This window comes from Mus musculus, chromosome 4, assembly GCF_000001635.26.
Source record: "Mus musculus strain C57BL/6J chromosome 4, GRCm38.p6 C57BL/6J".
In the NCBI taxonomy this organism is placed as follows: domain Eukaryota; kingdom Metazoa; phylum Chordata; class Mammalia; order Rodentia; family Muridae; genus Mus; species Mus musculus.
Window position 1 is genome coordinate 55,076,483 of NC_000070.6, and position 18,010 is coordinate 55,094,492.

At 43.4% G+C, this 18,010-nt stretch overlaps 1 protein-coding gene across 17 annotated transcripts in view; it reads left to right on the forward strand.

Moving 5' to 3' along the window:
- The window catches only part of Zfp462 (zinc finger protein 462), a 139,073-nt gene extending 131,992 nt beyond the window's left edge, over positions 1–7,081 (forward strand). For all 17 annotated transcript variants that reach the window (XM_030253536.1, XM_006537917.4, XM_030253542.1 and 14 more), the window contains 2 exons: positions 2,782–2,905; positions 4,184–7,081. In XM_030253536.1, the coding sequence (XP_030109396.1) occupies positions 2,782–2,905; positions 4,184–4,391 (332 nt within the window). In that variant the 3' untranslated portion in view covers positions 4,392–7,081. The remainder of the gene's footprint in view (positions 1–2,781; positions 2,906–4,183) is intronic.
- Positions 7,082–18,010: the final 10,929 nt, after the last annotated feature.

Consider the following 18,010-nt stretch of genomic DNA (forward strand, 5'->3'; position numbering starts at 1 on the left):
TCAGAAGTATGCCTTATTTCTTTTCCTTCCTTCCTTCCTTCCTTCCTTCCTTCCTTCCTTCCTTCCTTCCTTCCTTCCTTCCTTCCTTCCTTCCTTCTTTCCTTCTTTTTTTTTTAACCTTTTAACAAATATGTTCTTCACAACAAATCCTTAACATCTCTTCACTGTTTTGGCTGTCCTCAGGGAGAGGGAGACAGGATGCTTCTGAGTGAGTCTACAAAAGCTTCTTTTTCTTCCTGGTACTCGGGCTCTGCTTGTCCCTCTTGATGAGATAAAAGATTCCTTCTTGGATATTTTGACTTTCTTCATGTCTAAGGCTACGCCTAGGCTATTTCTGAAGCCATCAGCATTCCAGAGCCCTCCATTTCCCAATGCTCTCCCCCAAAACAAATAAAACAAGCTTAGGCCATGAGAAAACACCGCGTCTGAAATATGTGAGGTAGCAAGCACATCTTCCTGCTTGTCCAGCTTGATCTCAGTCTATCCACTGGGCTTTCGGCTTCACACGAGATGGAATTAGGGCGAACAGCCTGGCTTCTACTTCCCTCTGAAAGTGTCATGTCTACATCCAGAGACCTAAACAAAAGAAGAAAAACTCCTCCTTGGGTAGACAAGTTGTGTATGAGGGACTGACTTGAGTACCTTGGGAATTGCAAGCTGAAACTGTCCCTTCCCTGTCACACATCCTTGCAAGAACGGTTCCCTTTGTCCTATCTCCTTCTCTTTGGAAACAACCTAGAATCAATCTTCCACCACCTCAGTAGATTGTTGCCAAGAAGACAGGGCCAACAATAGCCTGGGGTGTTTTTGCCAGACATCCTGGCTTCTGGCAGAGTGCACGAGGGGCTATTAGCTCAGCTCTCAGGCTGAGGGAGAGTGATTTGAGATGTGACAGGTAGACTGGCTTCTTCTGTGAGGATGAAGCTTAGCATGTGCCCTTGGAGACAATAGATGACCGGCTTCATGTTTCCTGAGGGCAGAGGATCAAGTACCAGCTCCATTCTCCTTGTGAATCATTTGGACGTTCATATAGACACCTTTGGTTGGGGAGTTCATGGCCTTCCTGTTCCCCAGTTCCTTCCCAGACATGAGAGCTGAGGACTGTACTCAGAATAGACACACAGCAAGATCAGCCTGGGAATTTCAGAGAGAAGCCACGCACGCACGAAGAAATTGAAAGGAACCCAAGCAGAACGCCGCCCACCCTGCCCCCTCTCATTATGCAACTAGGAGGAGTCAGGAAGGCATTCTGTTGATTTCTTGCCCAAGATAATCCCTGCTAAGGAATTAATGCGCAGACCAGATGGCGCTGTGTCATTTCCAGTGAAAAGAATCAAGGAAGATAGTCTGTGCAATTATTTTTAATGGCTTGTGTGGTGATCTTCTTAATTTGTGAGAGAATGCCTTGTCTTTTGTGAGAACTGGCCCTGTTCACGTAGCTTTCTTGTGAAGTGGATGAAGGCATCCCAGAGTCCTAGCTAATGTCTGGAAGATTTCATGAAATATGGGGCATTTCAATCAGAAGTTGTCTTCCTGTGACGTCTAATCTGCTGAGGGGCCCACGGTAATCAGAGATGAAAATGATCACGTTTCCCCAAGCTCCACCCTTTTTTCAGAACTGTGTAGTCTGCTACTTACTATCCGTGTGAAGACTTGGCCCTCAGTGGGCTAATGAAAGACATCTGGGCTTAGGACTAAGGACAGCACAAAGGCCACGTAAACCCTCATCTTTGAGCTTGCCAGGAGGTGTGGCTTATAAACAATTCGCTAGCCAATCCATGTGTATAAGGCCCCTCACATGTGGCAGCATCACAGGAGTGAAGAAAACAGCTAGACCAATATTTGCTGTGTACACCAGACCCATTCAGAAATGTCTGCGTATCCCAGTACTTGTGAATATCACCGGTTGAGAAATAAATACTGGGCGGTTGGCCAGGATCTGTCAGTGGCTGGGGACATGCTTGCTTTTCTTATCATTAGTTATTATTACATGTGTTTATTTATCGTATGTGTGAGAGAGTTGTACACGTGGAGGTCCAAGCACAATTTGCAGGAGTTGGTGGTTTTTGTCTCCCACTATGTGGGCTCCAGGGATCAAACTCCGGTCATGGAGCCTGGGAGCAGGCAACATTAATCTACTGAGACATCTCAATGTCCCAGACATGCTTTTATATAAGCTCCCGGCGGCCCAACCTCAGCGTTGCTTAGGGTACCACCCAGGAGGGTCTCTGCAGGGCTCCTATCCATCCGACAAAGGAGGTACACATGTTGTGATGCTTTGGCCTAACTTGAAATACGAAGAAGTCCTGTGGCCTACTCTGTAGAACCAGGTTGGGCGCTTTCTGTGGTCTATTTTCTTCTTAGTGAGCAGATAGCCCTGTTTCAAATTCACACTGAGTAGCTGCCGAGCTGTCAAGCCCTTGGTCAGACCCTGCAGAAGGGATGAGTTAATTAGAAAAGAGATGTAAAGGGTCTTAGAGTAAGCCAAGGAGCCTTTTCTGGCCAGAAGGAACCTGGGTTGTTGATGATAGCAGAAGTTGCATAAATAAGGAGACTTGTTGCATAATAAGTGACTGAAGCAGGACAGCTCCTATTCAGCTCTACTCTGGAAGTGTCCTTCAGAGAAGCCCAGAGTCAGTGGGGAGTCTGGCAGTACCTGCCAATGGCTTCCGGTTTAGCTTCCCAGGTAAGTCGGGAAATATTTTCCAGTGAATGCTGACTGATCCTCTCTAGATTTCCAGAAACACAAAGGAAATGCTGGTCTTTTCTCTCTGTTTGCAGAGCTGATGAGATTTGCAGACCGGGGGCCTGGTGTGAACACAGAGAAGCGATTTCCATGTGAATTCTGTGGACGGGCGTTCTCACAGGGCTCTGAGTGGGAAAGACACGTGTTGAGACACGGCATGTAAGTTGGGCACCAAGAAGACCTTTGTCCCAAGCGAGAGGGTGGGAGGAAGGCAAGAGTCCCCTAATAGTACAAAGAGCTCCTACCCCCACCACCTGGTATCACCTTACTGAGCATGGAGGGCAGGCAGTGAAGACTGAGAAAGCAGATTCCTCCTTCTTTGTTAATTTTTAAAATGACCATCCTGTCACATTCAAAGCCCCCAGACTGAAAGGTAGTGTGTCCCTTTTCTTTGCAATTGGATCTCGTTCTCTGAGAGAAATGTGGATGGTGGTCTGAATCTCTGGCTTCTGTGTGTGCCCACTTCTGTGAATGGCCCTGGGCATGCCAAGACTTACCTCAGAGACACAGCGCCATTCCATACCCGCCTCCCAGTAACTGAGAGCATGCCTGTCAGGTTCTGACCTAACCACTGTGAAAATCGAATTGTCCGTTTGCACAAAGAACCCTTCCTTAGTCCACCAGACAAGAGAACGAATGTGTGGTTTGTATGAGATAATGGCCATGCAGTGCCCACACCTCTGAGAACATAACTAAGTTTCTCAAGTCACAGTTGATGCCTGCAGGTTTTTAGCTTTTGTGTGTTTGAATGATTTATTAAAATAGACTTGACTAAAAAAAAAACTTCAATATCAGAGTTGTTCCTTTTGTCTTAATCCTTATTGGCCAATACCTTAGCTTCTGAGTTCAGCTGACAGATCTGAGTGTGAGACAGTTATATTAATTTGGAAACAAAACATGGCATAATCAAAGCACAGGACAAACACTGGATATTTTTAGGGGTCCCAGTCATCAGAAAGAGCTCTACACATAACAAATAGAAAGTCACCAGCAATTTAGTAATATACACACAGAATTCATTCACAGGAAACTTCAGTGCACTTTCAGGATCAGAGAGGAAAGAGAGATGAGTGTTTAATTTGATTAGAAAAAGCATGAGAAGCCAGGAAGATCATAAAATGCTTAGGGTTTCAGCTCCATGCCCAGAGTGCAGGTTAGTAAGCTGGGCATGATGCCGTGTGTCTGTAATCCCAGCTCTGGGGAGGCAGAGAGAGTTGTGCTTAGTAGGGACGCTAGCCTAGCGTGTTTGGAATGTCCTGAGATACTCTGTCTGAAATCACACACAGAAAAGATGACGATGTCTGAACTTAGGCTGGGCCTACAGGAGCGCATGCTCACCACTCCTGAGCCTCCCGCCTCCACCACTTAATTGCGGGAATGAGAGCCTTGTGCCACCACACCTGGCTTATCAGCATGTCTGCTGGTTTGCTTTTCCAGGTCATTGCATGATACCAACCAAGTGAGCAGGAACGAAATCCATACAAAGGAGATGGTGGAGGAGAGTATGCAGCTGCCCTCCATAGAGGCCAAGGAAGACGATGAGCCAATTGGGATAGACTTTCCCTTAAAGAGCGAAACAGTAACCATCTGTGTAGTGGCTGCCGACAAATCTCTCCTGGAGGATGCAGAGGCCAAAAACGAATAAGAGTTTGGTGAAATTCTTATCAAACCTTACTTGAACCGTGATGAAAATGTGGGCGGGCCGGCGTGGGCTGAGAAGGGAGGGGACAGACAGAGGAGAGAAGAAGACAGAACAAAGCTGCTTTTAGGACTGAACAATCTATTTTCAAAGCACTGGTACCTGTGTGAGTGAGTATGTAAATTAAAGTTATTTAAATGGTTGGAATATGTGGCTCCTTTCCTGTCACGACATCCTTCCTTCCGGATCTTCACCACGGAGATTTTCATCTGCTGCGGTTTGGGAAGTACCTCCCGTGGGCACGGTGGTCTCCGTGACCCTCTCGGACAGTGTGTGGAAACCGAGGCTCCCGGACACAGAAGACTTCTCCTAGGGGAACAACTTTTGGGCGCACAACTTTCTGTGCGTTTTTCTAGTTTTAATACCTTAAGCTTTTTCAAGACCTAACTGCAGCCGCTTTGGGAGAAAAAAAAATAACAAAACAGAAAACAAACAAAAAAAAACTGCTTTGCATAAAACAGTCACCTGTTTCCTAGTACCTCAGACTTAACCAAGGGAATTCTCTGCATTTGTCTGTACTACCTGTGGCCCTTGTGGTTAAATGTAGAGAGAACTGCTGGACAGGATGGTGAATGGAGAAAAAAAAAGAGTTTTAAAGAAAGGAACACAAATTGTGCTTAAAATCCCCACGTGGGTTTTATTTCTTAAAATACTGTGATTTTTTTAATTATTTTAGTAAAAAACAAAACAAAAAAAAAAGAAACAGACTTTAATTACTAGATAACTGTGTGTGAATTGTCATCTTGTATTCCAGGTAAGCTGTTTATTAGTGTTCAGCTATAATTTAGAATTTGGTAGGTTCATGTGAACTAATTTTATGGTGATCGTGGGATTTCGTTGGCCACATGTTTATTTTTTTCTCGATTTGAGTGTTACAAACACAGCACAAATTCAGTTGTTCTTTCTTCATATGAGTTGTTCTCTGTGTGTTTGTTTAATTTGAGGTCAAGGGAGAGTTAGAGGGTGTAGGGTGTGTGTGTGTATGTATGTGTGTGTGTGTGAATTTTTATAATTTTAAACATGAACATAACAAAGAGGTTAACTTCCTTTTAAATTTGTTTTTGTGTTTGTTTGCTTTTTAATTTAACTAAAGAACCAAACTCCGAGCACAGCTATGCAGTGGGGGGGGCCAGACAAGGAGGTCCCGTCACCCTTTTGGGTTTGTTTGTTTTTTTTTTTTCTCAAAGCAACACATTTCGTCTCCCCAACGATTTCTGTTACATTGGGCTGGCCTTCGTGTGTGCTGTGAACTCTGTTTTGTTTGCTTTGTGTATTGTGAGGCTGTCTCATTTCTTTGGGGAGCCATCCCTTCCGTGAGCTTGGACAGGAGATGCCGCATCCTGCAGGGAGCCTGGAAAAGTGCTTTGTCTGCGCATCTAGCTGCTCTGTTTCCCCACAGTGGCTTCGTTTATTTTATTTTATTTTTTTCCAAGAGCAGCTTAGACTGAAAGCAAGTCTACATTTATAGCACATTATGATTGTGAAAATGGGGTTTTGTTCCAAAAAGTGGAAAGGAACATTCTTGAAGCTTAGGGGCGTGTGTGTGTGGGTGGGTGGGTGTGTGCGCGTGCGCACATACGTGTGCTGGTGTTTGGATGTATGTGTGTGGGCAAATATGAGTCCTAGGTTTTGTTTCTTTTGTTGTCCTTGTTTGGGTTTTTGTTTGTTTGTTTTTTTTAACTTGGAAGGGTTGATGGGGTGGGGGGCGGGCCAGAAGGGAAAGAGGGTAAACTGAGGTGTCAGTGTCCCACACAGCTTCAGAGAAAATCCATGGAAAGATATCGCATTTGTGAAGTAAGTACGTACTTGAAAAGCATGATCTTGGTTTTGCTTTGTTTTTATTTTTTATTTTTGTTTTTATTTTTGATTTTTAGTTTTTGCTATTAAGAATTTTTATTTGTAGGATGTTTAATTTAATTTTGTTTTTAGGGATGGGGCCGTCATGTGGAAACCAGAACAGGGGGAAGTGTGAAATATCTAGACAGATTCTTCTGTGTCCTTACTCGCTTTTGATTGGCCTCATTTCAAATGTACTAAACAGTTTCATACCTGGACTGGATGTCTGTGATGGTTACCAAAAACAAACAAAACAACGAAAGGAAAAGAGAAAATAATTGTGACATGCTTCTATCACTACTTTATTTTTCAAATAACATGTAAATATTGTAATCCATTGGATTTTGTTTTGCTAACCTGATAATAAAAATATGGGACCATTATCCTTTTAACAAGGCTAGGATGTCATTTTTTTGTTTTATTTTTCAAACATATACCTGATATTTTGTGGCCGCACATTTTGGACGCATTCTGTTTTCTGTTGACTGTAATGACATAGAATTTACAAAATTTTTTGTTGTTGTTGTTTAATTTATACAGAGGACATTTTTTTTTCCAGAGCTTGAGAGAAGAAAATAAATAGCAAAATGATAACCTATTGACTCCAATAATCAGTGTTTCCTGAAACTTGATGAAAGATAGGGGGATCCTGACTCCTTGAAGCCAAGGGTTTAAACACAAAAAAAATAAAATAAAAAAATAAATAAAAATAAAAAACACAAGTAGGTTATTCAAGTTGTTTGCAACATACATTTTGTAATGAGATGTGAGAAATTAATAAAGAATTTTTTTCACATGTATTTATGTGCATCTGTTAAGTTATTTGTGGGTGTGATTACAGACAGGAAGACTGGCAATGACAAGACCAGTTTCACCCTATGTGCTGAATCTACCCAGGCATGGAAAGCAGCTAAAACCAAGGTGAGGTCTGAGCTAGAGTTTAAAATATTAGCGTTCCTGCGTTCGAGTATACATCGACAATGAAAAGCTAATGGAAAGAATAGTTTCCACCAAAATTGAGCATCAGTTGGTTGTGGTACCTCACACATGAAACCGCTCCATTTTCGAGGCTGATGCAAGAGGATCACAACAACTACCCCACCCCAAAATGTGGATCAGTAGACGAGGCAAATCGAGGATCACTTCATAAGAACCATATTCTTTTCATCGAGTTCTCAGAGATCCTTTTATAGGACTTAGGCCTAGCGTCCCTGGTCTCCAATGGTTTCTGTCAATAGTTATGAAGAGTCTGAGTTGGTGGCTAACCCAGACTTCTGCTTTGTTTAATGTACTGGAAATGAAACGCGTAGGTGGCTTGGCCATGGTAGGGACTACAGGCAAACTTTGACCCTTCTGGCTTAGCACCATCTGCTTCAGTTCTATGGAGTGGTCTTCCTCCTGTGACTCCGTGACCCTACCTTTTTCACCTGATCATGTTATGTTGTGCCCATTACAGCTCAATAGCAGTCTGCCCACTTGAAGGCCTTACCCTGATAATAGCACACACACTTTAAGGGCTAGACCTGGTCACGGTCCCAACTATCCACATAAGGGGCTGCAAAGTGTTTGGTCTAGACTATCAATGATTCCAGAAAGAATGTGAGCTATGAGCTTCTACCACAATGAAAGGCAGAATAGCAAGGATAGGGAAACCTTGTGTCCTTCCAAAACACCAGATGCTGGCCCCAGCAGCCAAGGACTTATGCAATATTTCTTATCAGAAGGTTGGTGCTAGCTACTGGATAATGAGCAGACTGACAGATATGGCTCTGGTCTTCTGACAGCTTACGAATGAGGACGTTGAAAATGCGAGGTTTGGAAAGGGGACTTCCATAGAAGGTGCTGGAGCCGTCATAGAATCTCTCATGAAGCTTTGGGCTTTTGTGTTGTTGCAGCAGCCTTCTGCATACTGATCTTGAGAGTAAATGTGGTTTTGTCTGTCCAGCTAAGGGAATGTCTTTGGTTTAGGAAGGCATATAGAGGATTTGGGTATTCTTATCCACTGAGTGGGCCCTCAGTTCTACCCTTAAACAGTGCAGTAAGATATGTGTCTTCCCCTGCATTTTGCATTTTGCCCACTATTGAGCTATTTCCCCTAGGAATAAACTTAAGAAAATCAAAGTGCATCCTGCATAATACAAGTGAGTTGGGGAAAATGGGGCTTTTAGCATCAGTGGAACCATAAGAATTTCTTTTTAGCCAGGTGATATGTACGTTTAGTCCCAGCACTCAGAAGGCAGGGGCAGATGGATCTCTGAGTCCCAGGTCTGAAAGTTCCAGGCTGGTAAGGGAATAAGTAGTGGTACCTTGCTGATAGATAGATAGATAGATAGATAGATAGATAGATAGATAGATAGATAGATAGATAGATAGATAGATAGATAGATAGATAGATGTAGATAGATAGATAGATAGATAGATAGATAGATAGATAGATAGATAGATAGATAGATAGATAGAAGTGAAGTCATCTGGGAGAGATATAGTAAAGTCACTTCAGTATCTCCCACATATTCGTATCCTGGGAAGTTTTCTAGCCCTTTCGTTGCTAATATCTCCTTCCGTGGTTTAAATAAGATAAGTAGTTTTATGACATTCTTTTTACCCCGTAGTGTAAATATTTTCCTTGTTTCTATTGTAGCCATCACAATTAGAAACTTTTCCGAGCTGCATAGCATATTGGATCATCAAAGTGGGTGAGAATAGTCTGTATACGGCTCCTAGGTATTATTGAACACTCAAGCTTAGTGATTCACAATTTACGCAATGATGCAGTTAGTATTTGTCAACAGCATCCTCACCTGACCCAGTTTCACTAAGATAAATCCCCAGTGGTGTGCTAAGTTTTGAAAGGACATTGTATTCAACTGAGTTTCTGTCCATGGCCGTGACCGCAAACAACTTGGGACAGAAAAAGTTAACTTACACTTACTTCCACTGGGCAGGAGGCCATAGGTATACAAAACGAGGGAGGATATTGGTTAAAACTAGATTTAACCTCAAATCACTTGCACTTAAGCCTGAGTTGAGCCATTAATGGTGTGATATCTTGGGTACTTTACTTAAACCCAAGTACCTTGCTTTATTTTTAAAATGAACATGTGGAATTTAACATGAATCTTGCTTACTTTTATTGCTATTTTAAATTTTCTACATATTTCAGCACAGTAAAGTTATTCAAACAAAGAGGCCAGACTTTCAAATTGAGCAGTCTCTTAACAGCTGAGTCTTCACACAAGTCTACTTCATCATAAAGGGAAGAATTCTTGTCCATTCTAGAAGGTCAAGGATCTGACTGAAGACCTGCCAAAGCCTACAAAGTACTGCATAAAAGAGTAATTTAAAAATGTGAAGGAAGAGAGCCAGGGAGACGGCACTGCAGGTAACACATGTGACATACAAGCCTCATGACCTGAGCTTGATCCTGGAACCCACTTAAAGACAGGAGAGAACTCAGTTCACAAGCTGTCCTCTGATGCCCAAAGTGTGCCACCACAACAAAAACAAACAAACATATTTAAAAGGAGTCAGGCAACAGTGGCATATACCTTTAATCTCAGCATTCAAGAGGCAGAGTTAAGTGGATCTCTGTTAAGTTCCAGAGATCCAAGGCCAGCCTGATTGAAGAGTTCTAGAACATCTAGGGCTACACAGAGAAACCCTGTTTCAAAAAAAAAAAAAAACTAGATAGGTAAGAGATAGATAGATAGATAGATAGATAGATAGATAGATAGATAGATAGATAGATAGGTAGATAAAATAATATATATAAATGATTTTTAAAGATAAATACAGAGGAAGGCCTCAGGGATCGAGTTTTATAGCTTAGTTAAGAGGCTGAGCTGAAAAAGGACTTAACGGTGTGTGGGGGATACATACCAGGAAGAAAGGGGCAAAACGCTGAGTCTGGTAAACTGAATGACAAGTAATGTTGGGTGACCCCTTCTAGGAATCCCAATGCTTATTGGCCAGCGAATGAACTCATTAGAGCATTGAATAACATGCCAGGGATCTTTAATACAAAGAAATAGAGATGCCGATAGGAACTATAAACCTAGTTAGGAAGTTTAACCAAGGTATTGACAGATTTAGGCTTATGAAAGAATGTATTTGTCAAATTACTCCGGGATATCTAGCCCTCATCATTTTCCATTGATCATTGAAGCCTAGTTTTAACTGGAATGGCAAAGTGCTCAGTTGTCACTATGTCATTGAGACAGAGGCTTAATATGTAGTCTCACCTGCCTTGGAATTCACTATGTAGACCAGGCTAGCCTTGAACTCATAGAGATCTGGCTCCTGAGAGCTGGAATTAAACATGCTTAGCAACTATATCTGGCATGCCTAGCTTTTTTTTTAAGATTTATTTATTTATTATATGTAAGTACACTGTAGCTGTCTTCAGATACCACAGAAGAGGGCATCAGATCTCATTACAGATGGTTGTGAGCCAGAATGTGGTTGCTGGGATTTGAACTCACGACCTTCAGAAGAGCAGTCGGTGCTCTTAACCACTGAGCCCTCTCTCCAGCCCATGCCTAGCTTTTAGAACATATTTTTTTTTAGCTTTTCTTTGTTTGTTTTTATGTTTTGTTTTGTTTTGTCTGAGCATTTTAAGAAATGCTTCATAAAGACCGGCCATGTCCTAGGAACAGATGGCCTTGTTTCAAGACTATCGTTCTCTTATCCCTTACCTTCAATTTCTTAGGGACAGTCACAAATGACCACAAGCTTGATGGATGTATTCTCTCATATATATGAATATTCTTGTTGTTCTGGAGGCCAGAAGCCACAAGTCCAAGTGTTCTTTTGTAGGCTTCATGGGAGACTCCACTCAGTGCCTCTCCTAGCTTCTGAGATGTGTTTTATAATTTACAGATGCATGGCTCGTCTTTGCTTCTTTCTCCATGTCACCTCCCCATGTGTCCCCTTCCCTCCCTCTCTCTCTCTCTCTCTCTCTCTCTCTCTCTCTCTCTCTCTCTCTCTCTCTCTCTCTCTCTCTCCTCCCTCTCTCTCCTCCCTCTCCCCCTCCCCCTCACACTCCCCCTCACACTCCCTCTCCCTCTTTCTCCTATGCTTTTATGGTTTAGGGGGATGGGAACCCAGGGTAGTGGGTATGCTAAGGTCAGTGTTATGTTGCCAAAGCTTCCTTTTCTTCTAAAGACACAAGTTACTGGATTTAGAACCCATCCTTTCATCTTACGATCCCTCATGACGCCCCTGAACATCCCTGTTAGGCCATCTTTAGGATGGGCAGATCACTCTTCAGCCCACTCTGATCTTAACCAACCTCTGAAGTGGCTTCAATGGTTGGTGTGCATTGTAGATTAGCATCCTCAGAGAGGGTTCAATGATTGCTGAAGATGCACAGCTCAGATGAGGTTTATAAGCAGCCCAATTATCTTCTCCCCACCCCGGTCCCACCACTTCCCTTTGTTGCTCATGTTTCTGTCTTTCGGCTGCCATACCCAGAACCTGGTCCCATATCAGAACTCAGGGAGAAAAGGATGGATGGACAGATGATGAAAAGCTCTGCTCTCCCCTTCCCCCACCCAACCCAGACTTTCAGCAGCAGAGACACATTGCTGTCAGATGCAGCTAGCCTTTTTAAATTCAAATATATTCCTGTTGATACCAAGTGTTAGTTCTCATCTGATTTGGCATCAATGTTACATTTACTCTCTGAGCTTGATATTGCTTTTTTTAAAAAAAATATCTAAGTAAAAATATGCAGCTTGGTGGATGAAAAATGTCTTTGTCTGCGATTCCAGGCTCTCCTTAAGAAAACACCTGAACACTGAACTCCAGCACTCCTGCTAAAGGGTTCCTTCACCAGTCCTTTTCTCCTCAGAGATGGACAAAGACTGGGCAGAGTGATGACTTGAGCAAAGGCTGCTGGGAAGTAAAGGGCTGGGAGAAGCCAGAATTGGCTGGGATGGGGGTAGAGACACATGGGCATATAAAGTAGAGTGGACTGTGTCCGCATGCTTGATATGGACACGAACAGCACTGAGAGTGTGGTTTTAATAGTGGGAGGAGGTGGGAGACTTTATTTACACCCCATCCTTCCACACACCACCATCATCCTTCCACACACCACCACCCAATGAATGAAAAAGGACATAGTCACCTAAGAGTCTGAAGGGACACTTCTTTTCCCCTCCAACTTAATCATTTGGCTTCTTGAATTAAACTTGGAAAGCAAACCCCGTCTCTGTTCATGGTTTCTCTCTTGAGCTTGCTCTCATTAGCAAAACAGCTAAGTTTGGTTTAGCTGACTGCATGCGTGACTTCCAGAAACCACATCACGATGCAGGAGGAATGCAGCCTCTCAGAGCAACAGCAGCCTGACCACATTGTTTAAAGACAGGAGCCAGGCAGCAGCCGTACTTCTGAAATCCATTTAATATGTGTGAAAACATCAGATTGAAATCCTGACCTTTCCCCAGAGCTGAAAAGACCCACTCCAGGAGGCTGCATGAGAGACGGCAGTTACAGGCCCAGACTCATTCGTGGCTCCCATTCCTCAGACTGCTGGTGGCCCTGCCTCTTGTCTGTCTTTTCCAAACCTAGCACCAACATAGAGGCTGCTGGGTGTTTCAGAAATGGAAGTGTTGCTTGAGACAGGACAAGGACAGTGGTTGTGATAATTAGTATGGGTTGTCAACTTGAGACAGGCTCCAGAATTACCCAGAACAAACCTGTGGGCATGTCTGAGGGGTTTTCCCAATTAGGTTAAACGAGGTGAGAAGACCCACCTTAAAATATGGGCAGCACCCTTCTATGGCCTGGGGGACGCTGGACTGCTGGAACAATGGCCAGATATTTTGCCACAGCAATGAGAAAAGGAATTGGTACAGGAGCGATCAAGATGCAAGTGTCAGAAAAAGCAAAATCTTCCCCTACAGTGGTGGGTGAGCTCTGGGCTACATCACTCACTGACTTTGCCCACTGGCCCAGGGCTGGGAATGAACTCAGGTCCTTTGTAAGAGCAGAACAAGCTCTTAACCACTAAGCCATCTCTCTAGCCTCTGATAGGTCTTTGAATGACAATCTGGGTGTTTGAGGGCACAGTGGGCTAGCAGATAGGGCATTCAACCAGAGCCTTAAAGTGACTGAATTTTCAAACCTTGTCATGACTGTGACCTGGGGATAATAGTCAGATCCTTACTATCCTACTTACTCTATGCCCTCCCTCGGCCAGGCAACTTGATCCTGCTCTTCTCCCAGTTGCTCCATCTGTATTATTGGCATAGTATGTAGTCACATAGAGTCAGCTTTCTGCCTATGTAGCTTCTGCAGCTATACAGTCAGCCAACCACAGGGGTGGGGGTAATATTTGCTTAACAGAAGCTGGCATCTGGAATGAATATGTGTAGACATTGTGCTCTTGTCACTAGGTCCTTAGCAACACAGTAGGGCTAGTCAATTTGCACTTTTGCTGCCTTTGGGATTATAAGTAACTGAAAGATGATTTAAAGTGGACAGAGAGGTATGTATGGGTGATAGAAACACTGTGCCCGTTTAAATGAGGCACTGGAAAATCCATGGGTGCCTAAGACCTAATCCCTAACAGATACTAAGGGACAAGAATATGTGTTATACAGACTTAAATGCGAGGCATTTGGCACGAACACGATACCATTCCTATAATGCACTCCCATAGTGCATTTTCCGTAATGCCTTTCCCATAATGTCTTTCCCATAGTGCTTTTTTCTTAATGCCTTTCCCAAAGTATGCTCAGTTAATTCAACTGATCTTCCTCTCCATTGCCATTGTTCTTTGGTGACTTGGAACAATTATTACCTTATCTTTGGAGAATAAAAACTTTCTCTCTCTGTCTCTGTCTCTCTGTCTCTGTCTCTTTCTTTCTCCCTGTCTCTCCCTGTCTCTCTCTCTCTCTCTCTCTCTCTCTCTCTCTCTCTCTCTCTCTCTCTCTCTCTCTCTCTCTCTCTCTGCTACTATTGATTTTGAGACAGACTCTTGCAAAAAGTTCAAGTTGGCCAGAAATTCACTATGGATCAGGCCAACCTTGACCACACAACTCTCCTGCCTGAGCCTTTTAAGTGCTGGGATTGGTTGTAGGTGTCTGACCCTAGGTCTTCAGGGCACCCATGTATATGAGCATTTGAGAGCGAGGCATTCTCTACAGTCAGCAGAGGGATCATTCTGAAATTTAAATATCTGCCTGTCTCTCTCAGACTCAAGAGAATCACTCTTCTTCGGCTCATCATCACTGTTCAGGGCACAGCTTAAGCACCATCTCCTCCAGGAAGTGTTCCTCAGGCCTGTGATTGGATGAAGCCTTGTTCCCTGGTGCTCACGGAACCTTCAGAGCCTTCTGAGATCCTTGCTGTGATTTCTCTAAAATAAATATTCTGCTCACTTGTGTGCCTCTCCTACCCGACCAGAAACAAAAACTGTGTCTCACTGACCATGGTCCAGAGCCTGGCACTGTGTCTAAAAAAGGGATGCATCAAACTTAGGATACCCAAGATATAAGATACAATTTGCTAAACGCATGAAACTCAAGAAGAACGAAGACCAAAGTATGGACACTTTGCCCCTTCTTACAATTGGGAACAAAACACCCATGGAAGGAGTTACAGAGACAAAGTTTGGAGCTGAGATGAAAGGATAGACCATCTAGAGACTGCCATATCCGGGGATCCATCCCATAATCAGCTTCCAAATGCTGACACCATTGCACACACTACCAAGATTTTGCTGAAAGAACCCAGATATAGCTGTCTCTTGTGAGACTATGCCGGGGCCTAGCAAACACAGAAGTGGATGCTCACAGTCAGCTAGTGGATGGATCACAGGGCTCCCAATGGAGGAGCTAGAGAGAGTACCCAAGGAGCTAAAGGGATCTGCAACCCTATAGGTGGAACAACATTATGAACTAACCAGTAGTACCCCAGAGCTCTTGACTCTAGCTGCATATGTATCAGAAGATGGCCTAGTCGGCCATCACTGGAAAGAGAGGCCCATTGGACTTGCAAACTTTATATGCCCCAGTACAGGGGAATGCCAGGGCCAAAAAGTGGGAGTGGATGGGTAGGGGAGTGGGGGGGTATGGGGGACTTTTGGGATAGCATTGGAAATGTAAATGAGGAAAATACCTAATAAAAATATTTTTTTAAAAAAAGGAGAAAAGAAAAGGGATGCATCAATGCGTATAGGATGCTAGGTTGTGCAAACACAGTGATAGAAAAATCCCAACTGAACGTGGCTTGAAGAATGAGGCAATGGATAATTTAAAAGAAGGAGGACCTGTGGAATGGTTTCCAAGACTGACATCCCCTATATACATAGCAAAAAAAAAAAAAAAAAAAAGAACAGACTTCCACAAGTTGTCCTTTGACTTTCACAAGCACACCATGCTATGTGCCTCTCCCACCCACCCCCAACCTCCCTCACCCTCCACCCCCACCCCACCCCCTTGTGATGGTTTGGAAAGAAACAACTTTCCTTAAACACTGTATTTGAATGCTTGGCCCAGAAGAATTGGCACTATTAGAAGGCATAGCCTTGTTGAAGGAAGTGTGTCACAGTAGGGGCAGACTTTGAGATCTCCTATGCTTAAGCTACACCCAGTGTGGCACACAGTCTCCTTCTGTCCCCTAAGAATCAAAATGTAGAACTCTCAGCTCCTTATCCAGCACTACGTTTGCCTGCACGCCACCAGTCTTCTCACCATGTTGAAAATGTACTAAACCCCTGAAACAAACAGTAAACCAGCCCCAATGAAGTGTTTTCCTTTATAAGAGTAGCTGTGGTTGTGGTGTCTCTTCACAGCAGACCCTAACTAGGATAACCTCCCAATGACAAATAAGTAAATGTAATTTTTTAAATAACAGACATTATCATATACAAAGGTCAATGATTCATAATGTCATCAATGACTTGAATCCTGCTGATCTTTTGCTCTGGTCTAATCATCTACACCCAAAAGCCAATTCCCCTTGAGGTCACAGCAGGATCCTTAGTTACTTTGTCATTCACATTAAAAGAAAAAATGACTGTGTCTATTGTACCTTCCTTGAAATGTGCTTGGGTCAGTCCAGGAGTACAGCCCCTAGCAGGTGCTGGCCATCATCTGGCTGTCTCAAATGAGTAGGGTTTCTATTTGGAATAAAACTCTGTGTGTATGTGTGTGTGTGTGTTTGGTGAAAGGCTGTTAGGGAGAAAGAAATCTAGGTTCCATTAAGAAAGAGCAGGCCAGTGAGACGGCTCACTGAGTAAAGTACTTGCCACCAAGCCTGATAATCTGAGTTCGTTCACCCTGGACTCAACAAATGGAAGGACAAAATCAACTGCTCCAAGTTGTTCCTTTGTTGGTAGCACACTCAAAACCATGCACATATACACATGTGCACACACAAAATAAATAAGTAACAAAATAATTAAAAATTTAGAAAAGGGGCAATGCCGGTTGTTAATTGGACAATAAGTGGCGCCCTTACATAGGTGCTTAATAATTATTTTGTGAAGGAATGTTATAAATTGAGAGCATGGCTTGATGATGCTGGGAATTCTTGTGATATTGGAGGTGCATCTACTAAGTGTGTGTGTGTGTGTGTGTGTGTGTGTGTGTGTGTGTGTGTGTGTGTGTGTGTGTGTGTGTCGGGGGAGGGGGGATATAGCCTGGCTACCCATGCTTTGGAAGCCAAGCCTCTCCCTCCACGCTGAAACACTTCTAGAGCTTTTGTTTGAAACACTAGCTCTGCCGGGTGTGGTGGCGCACACCTTTAATCCCAGCACTAGGGAGGCAGAGGCAGGTGGATCTCTGAGTTCGAGGCCAGCCTGGTATACAAAGTGAATTCTAGGACAGCCAGGGCTATACAGAGAAACCCTGTCTCGAAAAACAAAAAAACCAAAAAACCAACCAAACAAACAAAAGAAACACTAGCTCTCTCCCGAACACTTCCTGGCTATATAGGGTAATGCTTAAGACACCTGCTGCTCTTACCTTATGAACCAAACCAAGCCTTAACACTTCATTCTTTTTAAGAATCAGAGAAGTGTCTTTGTAGAAACAATCAAGACGCCTAGATTTTCTTCCAAGGTATGTCCAGCTCCTAATATTTCACATGGAGTTGCACAGCAAGGACATGACAGAAATGAGACCAGGTCAAATATATACACCATACAGGAATAGGCTTATGTAGGGAGCTTCCCTTCAAGTCAATCGAGAGAGGGACCAGAAGCTGCCTTCCACAGGGAATGGCAGCATTTCTTACTTTCAGGGCAGACTGAGGTATTGTGAGTTTTTGTGGGCCATGGATCTGGTTTTGTTTTTCTTCCTTGTATGTGGTGTAGGTTCCCTGAGCAGCCCCACATGTTGCTGAGCTACTTCTGCTTCTGATGCCCTCATCTTCCCCAGATGTCTCCGCATCATCTTCCAGATGTGTCTGCCTTCTGACCTGCTTTGTACATTATGATAAGGATGAAGGCCTCTGATGGTTTAGCTGCTGAAAGAGCACAACGGTCAGAAGAGAAAAGTTATCAGCTCCTACAAGAGACAGGTCAAGTTCATCCTGTGTCAAAGTCTTGGGCAAATTTGTATGTTTGTGTGTGCATGTGTGCTATGGTATTATCAGGGAGGTCAGATAACAATAAGCAAGCCAGGCATAGTGGCACACACCTTTAATCAAGCATTCAGGAGGCAGAAGTAGGTAGATCTCTATGTGTCCAAGGCAAGTCTGATCTGCATAATGAGACC